Source organism: Haemaphysalis longicornis, unplaced genomic scaffold (genome assembly GCF_048455015.1).
Source record: "Haemaphysalis longicornis isolate Haplotype H1 unplaced genomic scaffold, Haemaphysalis longicornis Haplotype H1 scaffold_1, whole genome shotgun sequence".
NCBI lineage: Eukaryota > Metazoa > Arthropoda > Arachnida > Ixodida > Ixodidae > Haemaphysalis > Haemaphysalis longicornis.
This window is the reverse complement of record NW_027526203.1, coordinates 17,636,335-17,648,870: the sequence shown is the minus strand read 5'-3', so window position 1 is coordinate 17,648,870 and position 12,536 is coordinate 17,636,335. Positions and strand designations below refer to the sequence as shown.

General features: G+C 46.5%; 1 protein-coding gene across 2 annotated transcripts in view; it reads right to left on the bottom strand.

Moving 5' to 3' along the window:
- LOC144175323 (E3 ubiquitin-protein ligase parkin-like) overlaps positions 1–12,536 on the bottom strand; it is a 96,338-nt gene that overhangs the window by 33,035 nt on the left and 50,767 nt on the right. For both annotated transcript variants that reach the window (XM_077704413.1, XM_077704407.1), the window contains exons 6-7: positions 10,825–10,886; positions 3,819–3,956 (exon numbers count right to left, since the gene is read on the bottom strand). In XM_077704413.1, the coding sequence (XP_077560539.1) occupies positions 3,819–3,956; positions 10,825–10,886 (200 nt within the window). The remainder of the gene's footprint in view (positions 1–3,818; positions 3,957–10,824; positions 10,887–12,536) is intronic.

Sequence of the window (12,536 nt, the reverse complement as noted above, 5' to 3'; positions counted from 1 at the left end):
TTTGAAAATATTTCAATATTCCAAGTTTTCATATAATGCTATTCCATTTTCGCTTCAGTATTTGAAAGTTTCAATAACGCAACGCTGAACATCTGAGACGGCAATGAGCTTTCCCACAATGCACTGCAGTCGCAGTGGTGGTGCGGAAGGCGTTTGCGAGCGCACATCCGTGGCCCTGTGCGTGCCCCTTCGCCCCAGCTGCATAAACCGGCAGAGGTTTTAGCTTGCCTGACAAGTTGCACCGTTGTGGTAACCACTTGCAACCCCCAGCAGTGTCTCAATTTCGCCAACTCAGTGCGGTTGTGTGCCATGTGAGGTGGTGACAAGCATGAAGTGCACGTCATTGGCACTAACAAGGACATTTGGGATTACCATAAAAACCCGCGTAGAGCTCGGGGTTTTTTTCTAAATTTTAAGATGCAAAATTTCGGCCCCGTACTATATGCGGATCCCAAAAATTTTTGTCCCGAATTCACAGTCTTGGTTTCGGTTTCGGAATTGAGCGGTGCTATCATCATCATCAGGTGTCTGCGTGCTTCTGCGTTAGGTAGTGTTAGTGGCGTTGGTGGCGTTAGTCCTAGAGACCTACAGGTACAGGCATGCAACAGTGGACTGTGGCCATTGCAATCACTTGGCGCACATCACGATGGCCACGATTTTACTTCTGTGATTTTACGCCATGTCAGGACCACGCAGGCAGTACTCGACTGCCTTTAAAAGAAAAGTTATTTATGTTGCCAAAACCATCGGCAACTGTGCTGCGGAGCAGCAGTTTGGCGTGAACGAGCGGAGCATTCGCGGTTGGAGGAAGCAGAAGGAAGCCCCTTTTGCATGCAGCGGCCAGAGAAAAAGTTTCCGGAGACCAAAAAATGGAGCGTTTTCCGATGTGGAACGGGAACTGACAGACTTTGTTCGGGAGCAACGAGCTGCACATCTCGCTGTGAACATTGAGCTGCTGCAAGCAAAGGCAAGGGAGATCACTCGAGACAAAGGCATTCAGTGGGCGGACTTCAAGGCAAGCAAGCATTGGGTGTCTCACTTCATGCGTCGCGCTGGGTTCTCCCTACATTTGGGTACGTCGGTCTCGCAGAAGCTGCCAAATAGCTACGAAGAGCTGCTTGTGGCCTTTCAGGCCTTTTTGTGGCCTCCATCTCAAACGCGCTTGATGGCACAGAGGATGAGGTGCTGTGGGAGGACATTTCCAACAAGGGAGCTTTGGAAGAGAGTGCTTCAGACGAGGACGACGAATAATCAAGTGTGTAAATAAATGCATTTTTCTGTTTTCCTCAAACTATATTCGCGTGAAAACGTTTTTTCTCACGTTTGCTATTCCCGAATTACACCTCGGACTATATGCGGGTCCGAACTATACGCGGGTTTTTACGGTAGTCATCTTGCTGAAAAGATAGAAAGGTCCAGCATCACTAGCGTGTACAGAGTACCCAGAAGCACGATGAGCCCCTTCTGGCACGTACAGTGTCCGAACACTGGAGTGTGAAGACGGGGAAAAGCGCTGCACAAGCGGCTCATGGATGTGAGAACTCAGAATGCCGATCATTGGAAAAAAAAAGTGGAAGGCTCAACATTCATCATTGGTGCATAGAATTCGTGGCAAGTAGTGCGTGGCTCCTTGCCATAAAGCAGGCTACACTGTTGCCCACTTTTTTTTTTAAGTGAATAAATTGTGTTTTTGTCCTAAGTATTTGAATATTCACTCTGCTTTTTGAAGAGTCTGGGATGCAACCTTATATAGCAAATATGCCTGCTATGCAGGGTGCCCAGAGGTACATCAGTGCAGTAGTATGCTCTCACCTCTAATGATCCCCTCTCCAGCACAACACAGTGTGACCTTTGAACCGCAATAGCATGCTGGCAGCGGAAGTATAACACTACAGCTCCAGGGGAGCACCAGCCAAAGGAAACAATACAGTTGAACCCCTTTATAAGAGACACGTACCGGGGAGCAGTTTCTGTCTCTTATACGAGATGTCTCTCATAAGCAGGGAACCATGTTTTCACTTACTAATCAGACCCTAGTTCAATGTGGGCACCGTATAACTAAAATAAGCTCAGAAGAGCGCTACAGCATGTTGCAAAAGATCCATGCTAATTTATGTTTGGCCCCCAGAATTTATGAAACAGTTCTGAATCTTTGTTTGCCTCATGACTGTATTTGCACTGTTTTTTACAACCGATTCTACAAGCTTTTTTTCCTTTCACTGTTTGTGGAAGATGAGTCGTAGATGTTGAGATCCCAAGCCTGATGAATAGCCAGAGCGCACAGCTTCTTCCGCTGTGTGCTCAGGCTATTCATTACGCTTGCAGGGCTCAACATCTGCGATGCTTCTTGATTGGGAGCTAGCGAGTAGGAGAGCCCGCATGTGCGGTCGCGCTCCAACGGATGGCAGTAAGCTTCAACCACTTCTGTAAATTGCACTTCCATTGGCAGGGCTTCTCATCGTCATTTCATAGCTGACTGAACCATTGTGTGGTTGCTGAAGTTATAATAAATAGCGACTGCAGGCGTCCGTCGTCCACCTGTGTTTCCACAATGGAAGTAACTGCTATTAGTGACTGGTGGCACTGCATCTAAAGTTAAAATGTCTGTTACAAGAGAGACTATTGATTAAAGTTCAGGGATGACTTGTCCCTTATAACCAACTGTCTTCTACAGCCGATGTCTGTTATAAGGAAGGTCAATTTAATGGGAAAGATAGCGCAGCCAACCATGTGGGTGAATAGTGTCTCTTATACCCATTTGTCTCTTACATCCATGTCTCTTATAACGAGGTTCAACTGTAATAAGAGGCAGTTCCTCTTCTGGTGTAGCTGTGTTTAATGAAATTTCACACAGTGTTTGATCGTATTTAAGCACCAGTGCATAAGCATCTAAGCATGGGCATATGGCTTTGCTTAGCTTACGTTTAGCGACTGAGCACCTGTGCATGAAAGAGCTACAAGGCCGATACCATGAAAGAAAACAGAAAGCCTGCTTACAGTTTGCTCGGTCAGGGAACGCATCCCAAATACCGTATTTATTTGAATCTAAGCCGATAGTTTTTTTGAAATACTGATATATCAAACTCCAGGGTCGGCTTGGATTCGAGGATTTTGAAACACGCCCCAATTTCCAAGTGAGATTGAGGGAAGTGGCGCGCAGCTAGCGCCACCCAGAAAAGAAAGTATAGTAGCCATTACTAGAAAAGCCAGTAGCCACTTAAGGGGCCATAGCTGGGGGCGATGCTGCCATTTTCAGGGAAAATGGCAGCATCAGGGAAAAAAAGCGGCCTTTCAGGGAAAAAAAAAGCGGCCTAACATTTCCAATTCGTTAATGTCAAATGCTTTAAACTTCGCAAATACTGAAACTCTGATCAAAGTGCATACTGTATAACGCATTATTCAAATGGCATTGGCACATGCCTAGGTTACTTCAGTCGAAACAAAGTTTTAAATCTTCTGTGTACATCCAAACGACAATGCAAGTAGAGAAGTCCAGAAGTGGTGTGAACTTATCGCTGCTGTTTTTGTAACCTTTCTCTCCTGTCTTGTTATTTTTGTCAGGATCGGGGTACATTGGCTGGAAGCACTCCACACGGTGGAATTAACCGAATGTGATGAAATTGCCAAGCCACTCCAGCAGTAGGCATGGCCCAGGTTTTTACGTCCTGAGGAGTTAAAAAGGAGCGGAATTGAGGGATGGAGTTGGAATGGAAGGGATGTCACCGGTGCACTCAGACCGATACAAACCCACTCCCCTAGTTCCCTGCGAGGACTGCCCCCCTTAGCAGAAGGGATTGGAGGACAAGAAAGTGTCTCACCCCGCATCCCAGGTCGCAGGTGACCCGGTTGCAGTCCTGCTCCGGCAGCAGGCCCTGGCCACAGCCGGGCCGCGGGCACAGCACCCCGCCAGCTTTCAGCACCCACTCCTCGGCCGCAAAGCGCTGGTAGCGCAGGTACTGCAAGGACAATCCCCGCACCCCGGCTCAGTCAGACAAAGAGCGGCCGCGTCTCTACTCAACCAGGATTTCCATTCCCCAGAAGGACGCTTCTGTCCTAAGAGTGCAGAGGTCTGACCCTTCAGCAAAGCCACACTACCCTTTCTGCCCTCATTGCACACTTAATGGCCAACTGCTCTGAGATTCCCACCCGACCAAATGTATTTCAAAAGTACAATACGTACAAACCAACAGGAACCCAAGTGCTAGCCGCTGCACCTGCCGACGGTTCGCGCAAACTGCCCCGAAGCGCATGTGACATGCCAGCCGGCCGGTTGCTTCATCCTCTGGCCAGCCAGGCAGCTGGAGAAGCAGTCGAGCTCTGCTGTGAGCGCTCCCCACCTTTGCTGCCACATGCTTGCATGCAGGTTTGCTCCTGAGCTGACTGCCGGCCCGCCACTCGCTCGCCAGCTGCAATGCCACTTCAGCCTGGCTATAATGGCTGCTCACCTCAGATTCTCGGTTTCAAAATAGCTGATTTTCGCTGGTCGCTTGCGGCGTGCATACGCGTATTTCAGCAGCCATCTTTTTCATCTCGCAGAGACTGTTTAGGCAGCCTATACAAAACAAAAACACAGCCTTCAAGGGGTCAAAACTCTCCCTGCAGTTGGCCTTCAATGAGAGCACTGAAAAGCACGCTACAGAGACCACAGCCTCCCATCAAACAATGCCCCCCGAGCACCCACAACCTGCACAGTGCTCCAACGAGGCAAACGGCTACAGAGTGGACACACGTTTGTGAGGGCGCATTGCCACCGTTGTACACTGGCAGCCCATTACCTCTAACCCTTTGCTTGTCGCAAGAAGTTGACCATCTAGGACCGCATGTTTTTCCCCCCCAAATAAATGTTTAGCCCACATTGAAGCGTATCAAAATGCATACAATTAGATATTCTTGCAAACATAAATTTAAAACTATTTATAAATGAGACACACGTAAACAATTTGCAAATTTCAAATTTTTGCGGCTACTTCAAAACAATTTGAAAAGAAAACACCCCAAAATGATGCGCACGGTGCACAACATTTTGGTGCACGGTGCACAACAGGGATTACCGCAGCAGCAATGTACCCCTGATAACCTCACAGGCATGACATGAGTAGCCCTGTTCCTGAGAACAGCCCAAAATTTGGAGACGTCAAGGAACCGGAACAATGAGAAAAAGAAAACCTTGCTTAACTCTTTCACGACGGCGCCATAGGCAATCAGAAGCCGGAGTCCGATGATTTTAAATCTACCGCAAAATCTGAAACCCGCGCTCTACAGACAACTATCGCCATCTGGTGTGTTCATTGGAAACTTCTCTTTCAGCACGAGGTCGCGGGTTCGATTCCCGGCTGCGGCGGCCGCTTTTCTGATGGAGGCGAAAAGCAAAAACGCCCGTGTGTACGAGATTTCGGCGCACTTTAAAGATCCCCAGGTGGTCAAAATTAATCCGGAGCCCTCCACTACGGCGCGCCTGATCGCCTGCGTTGCGTCGGCGCGTTAAACCCCACAATCAATCAATCAATCAATCAAACTTCTCTTTCAATTTCGGATTCGTTTGTTTATGTGTCTCATGGTGGCAGCGTAGCAAGAGAAATCTGAACCGAAGGGGGAGGGGAGGAGGAGGAAAAATGGCGTCGGGTTAGCGCCGCGCTCCGCACAGTCGGACTGCTGTAGCAAGCACTTCGGCAGCTCCTGCTGTCGATTTTTCTGATTCCAGCAGCAGTGAGGGGTCAAGCAATGATGTGGGATCTTCAGATTTCAGTTAAGACGACGAAGCTCCGGTTCAGGTGCCTCGCACTTCAACAAGCGCTGGCAGGTAATTTCGTTGTGACTCCGCGCTGTATTGATAAACAAAACGTGCTTCTTATCTGACGACAGCGGTTTTGATTTTGTGTTTAGGGTCTCGAGAACGTACGGCCGGGATATTCTGCCAAATGCACCGCGCCGTATCGCGCTATCACCTTCAAGATAACCTTGCGCTCGTGTCAGATTAGCGCTGCAGGGTTCAGGTGCGACGCTTGTCGAGAGCGCTCGATTTTTTTTCTTGTTTTTTACCACCGAACTGATTAAGATTTTGTGCGAGGACACAAAAGAGTATACCGTAATTACCCGATTCTAACGCGCACCCGATTTTCCTGACAAAAAACCGAAAAAACTTGCACCTCCGATTGTAACGCGCACGGAACTGTGTGAGCAAGAAAAACGAATGCGAGAGAAATGGGTGATTTATTTCCCGAAGTAATCTCACTCATCTCACTCCTCGTCGCTCTCCGCTGACCGAAACATCTCGTCCTCGGTGCTGTCAAGCACGTTCTCGATGCCACACTTCGGAACTAACGTTCAACCATGGTCGACGGGATCGTGGCCCACGCCTCACACGCCCATCCCGCGAGCTTCTCCAGAGGCGCACGCTTCAGCCGACTGCTCGTTTTGAACGCGTGAGAGCCGCTGCTGCCATTGCTGTTATCAAGCGCGCAAGTGGAACGATTTGACGATTTGTGTGAACGCCGATGGAAAAGCCTAGGCGCCTATGCTTCCTGCGTGCGAAAAATCGTTGCTAAAAGCTTTAGCGCCATCTTGACTTGGCGATGGCGATGGATGGGACGAAATTTTTGCTGTTTCGGTTTCGTATCCGATCCTAACGCGCATGTGATTTTTCGACCTATTTTTCCGGAAAAAAAGTGCGCGTTAGAATCGCGTAAGTACGGTACTTGGATGCACATTTTACAGAGACTCGCTCACCCTTGAGTGCCCTCGCGGCGTGGCACAGCCGTCAGTTGCGCTAGGTTGACGGGCCCTCACAAATCCAAAACTTGGTGTACACTGTTGATTTATATATTGCATCATAGCCAAGGAACGTAGAAACAATTTGTATATTTTAAAATACCTGAAATAATTTTTTGTCTCGGTAAAAGTGTCGATTTGTGTTTTTCGTATACTTTTCTTGGGGGCTTTTTTCTGATTACTTGACGAATAAACTGTAAGTAATTGTACCTTTATCAAAACTGCTGCTTTGGGTTTGGAAGAGCAATCTATAAGCTGCAATTTCATGCATAGCAAGGCTATGTGTGACCAGTAGCTCAAGAGAAAAAAAAACGTTTTGTGGAAGCCCTTAAAATCGGCCGTTTTTCCGCCGTACCGGAGACACTGGTCTTAAAATGAACTTTTTTATTAATTGGTCTGTTATAACGAAAATCACTGTGCATATGTGTTTTGTCTTCCTCATTTCAAATATGTAATTAGTTTTCAAGTGGCATAATTATTTTTTGTGTAATAAAGAAAATACTAGAGCCGAATTAAGCAATTTCTTACAGGCCGTTAAGGGGCTTTTTATTCAAACTTTTTCAAAATAAATGGTGTGAATGTGTACCTTAGGACCTGCCATACGTCTTGATGCTATTTATATTCCTGTAAAGATAGTTGATTGGATAAAATTAGTCTAATTATGCCAAGTACAGTTTTCAGAAAACTTAACGAGCTTATATTATGACTCATAACACTTATTTTAGGCACATAGAGCCAATTAAAATAGCATCAGCATGCAGTTCATTTCATCCCAAATTGAACGTTATAATACAAAAATCAATACAAAAATCCTTTGAAAAAAAAAACTGAAAACGTTTGTAAGGTTAGGCACATAGGCAAAAAAAGATGATGCTGAGAAAATCGCAGTTGGAGTTTTACTACAAGTGACAGTTTTGGCTATTGAGCATGTGAAAAAAAGAAATGCTTTAGAATGTAGCTTGCTTTTCACTCAACACAAGCATACCAAGTTTGCTCAAATCAGTTGATGGGAAAATTATGAAATCCTCTGTATACGAATGGCACTTCGCAGAAAAACTGAACTAAAGCAAAGCCAGAAAGTAGCTTCAATTTTTATGCTGTTTGCAGCTTGCCATCATTCACTGATGACCAGGGCTGAGGTGCCGATCGTGTACCGCAGCTGTAAACGTTTATTTTGTTATGTTACTGCTTCATTTTTTGCAAAAAAAAAAATCGGCTCCAGGGCGATTTGTATCATGCGCAATAAGTTGCAACGAAGGGGCTGGTAACAGCTGGTAACACTGTTCTGTGACGCGCATGCACTTGGCTAGGTGGGACAACCCCATTTTCAATTTAATCTACTCATACATCATGTCACTATTGCACAGTGCGCACAGTACAAACATTTACCATTATCAAAATTGCTCATCTAGATGGTAACCTGCCGACAAGAAAGCATGCGTCGGGATACGGGCCGAATCGCGACTATGGTGTCTGGAAGGGGCACTGTATGCGCGCCATGCTTGGGTGCTGCATGAAACGCGAGGAAAATTTTAACAGTCCGTTAGGGGCGCTGCACTAGAGAGGGGAGCGGCTTGGAAGGGTTGTCACGTGCGTTGTCGGTGTTGTGTTCACCTCTCAGCCGAGCGTGTTGTGCTGTAAAAAGGGGTGTGCGAACGCCGAATAGTAACTTTCAAATCGAATGTTGAATCAAATTCGAAAAAAAAAAAAAAAAAAAAAAAAGAAAAGCCGGATATTGAATTGAATATGAAATATATTTTTTTACAAGCCTCGATTTTTCATATGCTTCTGTGCAAAAGCAGAAGGTAGTTCGCATGTTCAGGAGACATGAAGTTCTTTTCAAACCCAGAGAGCCCACTTTTCAACTCGCATCGGCGGTACTCCAGGAATCCGGAGCGGGCATGATACGCACTTGGGGGAAAAAACAAAAAAAAAACACAACCCCAACTTGCACAGATGTTGCTGTACTGCAATCACAGGCAACGACTATACAGCGCCTCGTGTAACTCAGAAGCGAGCACTTTGTAGGCATGAACAATATGACGTGAAGACACAGCACAACCACAATCACGGACCACGATGAGAGACTTTATCGTAAGCACGTGGGGAGCATGAAGCATGAACAATACGTAGTGGAAAGAAAGCTCGCACTGCAGTCCAGTCGCGGTAGACAAGCCTGCGCTATCCGCTGTGGTCTAAAAAACAAGTAACCACGCAGTAACCATACACCAACTGCATCAAGAACAGCCAGAATCACTTTTCATTTCAAATTAATGGAAGCGCTGTCAAAACAACAAAAGTAGCGGCGATCGCCTAACCGGGAGCTGCCCTAACATGTAAACAACCGGTCGCACGATTCAAAATGGCTGCCAGAGCCGACGGCAACAGCTCGAAAAAAAGATCTTATCAATGCAATCGCAGATTACACCATGAAGCGGGGTAAAATTTATGGCCTCTGCAAGGGACACTTGTCAAAAGCACCATTTGGATGAAATTTGCTGCGCCAACGTCTCTCACTTTTGCAAAGCCAGGGAACGTTCGGACTCTCCCCTCGAATATTCAAATGGTAGGTATTCGATTCGCGAATCGAATAATTCGCAGAGGTAATATTCGATTCGTATTTGAATATTCGAGTATTTGCACACCCCTAGCTGTAAATGTTGCCTGTTAGACAACATCCACAGCGCAACACGGTATAGGCTGTGTGTGCACGTTGTATTTATCATCTTGAAGGTACGTTGTGAGTTTTCCTTGTGGATCGGCATTGTCAGAAACGTAGTGAAACTTTCAAGCGCATTATGCTGCTGAAACCATGGATGGCAAGCTTATGTCTGTGCTAGAAGACACCTTTAGAATGTTTTTTTCAGAGGAAAAACTTCATGCGTTCACCATTCATGATTTCATCGCTTCTTCAATTTTATTATACTTGAATTTATAAAGCCCTAAGGCGAGACGCGGGTCTTAAAATCTCAAAATTCGGACAAAAAAAAGATTTTTCAAAAGCGCCATTTTCAGAGTAGAGCTACTTTTCTACCGGTCAGCCAAATATCTACACCCTGGAGTACGTATTTGAGCCATGATATCAATTTATAGCATTGACAGCCGTTAAAATTGGTCATGATTCGACCCAAAATATCATTTTTTAACGACTCACCTCTCGGGTTCTACATGCACTATGGCATCCACCTTGGCCTCATTTGAAAGTGTGTCTTTTCGTTTTCAATTCCCCACCAGAACAACTTCATTTCTTCCACTGGTTTTGAGTAAAACTGGGGCAGAAAAAAAGACGGAATTTACTGCCCCATTGGCATGAATGCACGTGACCGCAAGGCGCAATCTGATTGGCTGGGTGTCGTGGGTCATCTGCTCGGCACTCTCATCACAGTGCAGCGGCTCATGTACTCACTCATGCAAGGACCGGCAAAAGCCCCACGCGGTGTAAAACTGAAGTAAATATGTCTCGATAACTGAAAGAAAGAACAAGCAGTATTAGAAAGCTCACGGAATACGCTTTTCTGCGTGTCTGGCAGCAAATTATTGTGAGAACCGCGCCAAGACCAAGGTAGGCTTAACGCACCCGTGGGCTGCCGAGACGATAGCGTAAGCGATATGATTACGCCTGAGTGTGCACTAAGGTGAGTCTATCTTTAAATCAGCAGCAAATAGAAAGAAAAATGATAAAATGGAGGATGCCGCTCGCTGATGGCACAAAGCAAGCAATTCATTTTTGCGATACCGTCGCGATATGGTGTCTGTGTGACGGGTGCAAGCGAGAGGCTGCACAGGTCAGCTATTACAGCTCCTAGGTGGTGCCACAATGGACGAGGGGAGCTAGCGCTAGCGCCGATACGCTGCCACCGAAAGTACGGAGTGCAGGCGGCTGGCATTGTGTTTCTTCTGAAATCACCCTTGATAGGCAGAAATTTGATTTGTCTTTAAAAATGGAGCTGCAAATAAATACGATCTTCAAGACCCCTAAAAGAAATCCTCACTGAAGACTGTCCAAAGCAAACACTATTGTGTAGCCAAAACTGAAAGGAACCTAACAAAGCTCACTTGATCAGGGCCCAGCAGGCAGAAGTGGTGGCTCTCCTCGATCAGCGAGTTGCTGCAGTTCACTGAAACAACAATACAAAGTTAGGTGCCGCAATCAACGGGCTTCCAGTTGGCTTTCCTGCACAACGCTACCACTGTGCCAGAAAGCTTAGCCTCCTTGGAACTTTTACACCACGATTTCACAGTGGAAATGGAGAAAAATTGTTTGTATAGCAAAAACATTTCAAGTGAGAGTGAAAAAAAAAAGTCTAGACGGCAGATTTCTACAAAGCTGGACGAGGAGTTCAACACTTGTTAAGCACAGAACCAGGAGGCATAGCAGACTTGAGTTGTGCAGCACAGGTGTCCCAAGCCTTTGACTGCTAAGGTTTTCTTTTGCAGTTTGCAAACCCAAAGCAGGTTAAAGTTTGCAGGACCTCAACAACTCCCCCCCTTCCCACTGAAAGATGAACAGCCAAAGTGAAGGTGTTTTGCTGTTTGTATTTGTGTTGGTCTATGCACTACACTCAACTGTTTTTTCCATGTGCACTATTTTGGACTGGCTTGCGAAATCTCAGCACAGCCTGTGCACCCGCCTTCCAATGGCCAATGTTCTTATCAATGCATAAATAACAAATAAACATGCCCAGTTAACCCTCCACGTAGCTACAAACCAACTACAGTTTATCCTCACATTCCATTCGTCTCACTTCAGTAGCAGAGGTGCTTCAAAACTGAACAAACTAAAGCAGTGTAGATTTTTGCTTTGAGCAGTACCTTTGAAGAAATCAAACATCTTTCTGCTCATATGAAGCCAGTGAGTTTTTGATATGCTCTTTTAAGGCTGCTCCACAACTGTTTCTGTTACAGGGCAGCCACCTGTGCAAGAAGCATCAGACGCTGTCGATGCTCCGTACCACCTCAGAAAATATGCAAACAGGCACGGCAGTGTTGCTCACCCTCCTTGTCCGAAATAACATTTCTGTCAGCATGAGCTTTCGTGACAGTTTGATCTAAGGAGACCCCTTTGCAGACAGCAACACTGGCGTTGGAAGCAATGCACTCGTCCTCAAATTGTGAATCATCAGCCGCAAGGCTGCGATCCACAATCAAGGCTGCTTCATCGCAGACTGCGAAGGCAAACAGTCACTCAAAGCCACTATGCTTGAATGAGCCTGAGATTGTACTCTAAGACACTGCACGCTGCAGGCTGCCGACATAATGCCCACTGTCCAGTGACGCAGCGCTCAAATGATGGTTTCCGTACTTTATGACCACCAGCTGCAGTTCGACTGGAAGCTTGTGGCAGCCATGCTTGATGCACTCCCCAAAACCAACATGCAGTGGCTGGAGCCGGCTTGTGCAGTTCAGCGCAAAGAACACTGCCTGGCTGTTTCATCGGCCTGAGGTGTCTGATGGCTGGCACATTACACTGTCTACAAAGAGCAGAATGTCCCTCCCTCTGGTAGCCATTTTTTGCATCCAGCCACTGCAAAAACATCGAAAAAATGGCAGTCGTCATCTAAGCCTTCCCCTCCGTGCTGTAGCAGCATGCCAGCACCGAGACTTGTGAAGCACCTTGGCCTGCCAAATTTTTCCTCAATGGGGCAGAAAAGCGCCCCCACCCGCTCCTTGCTCCTCTCGCATCCATGGCACCGATCACCTCAGACAGTAATGAGTGCCTTTCAGGCTGCATATTACCGAATGTACTCAAGTAATGAACCCACGCGCGT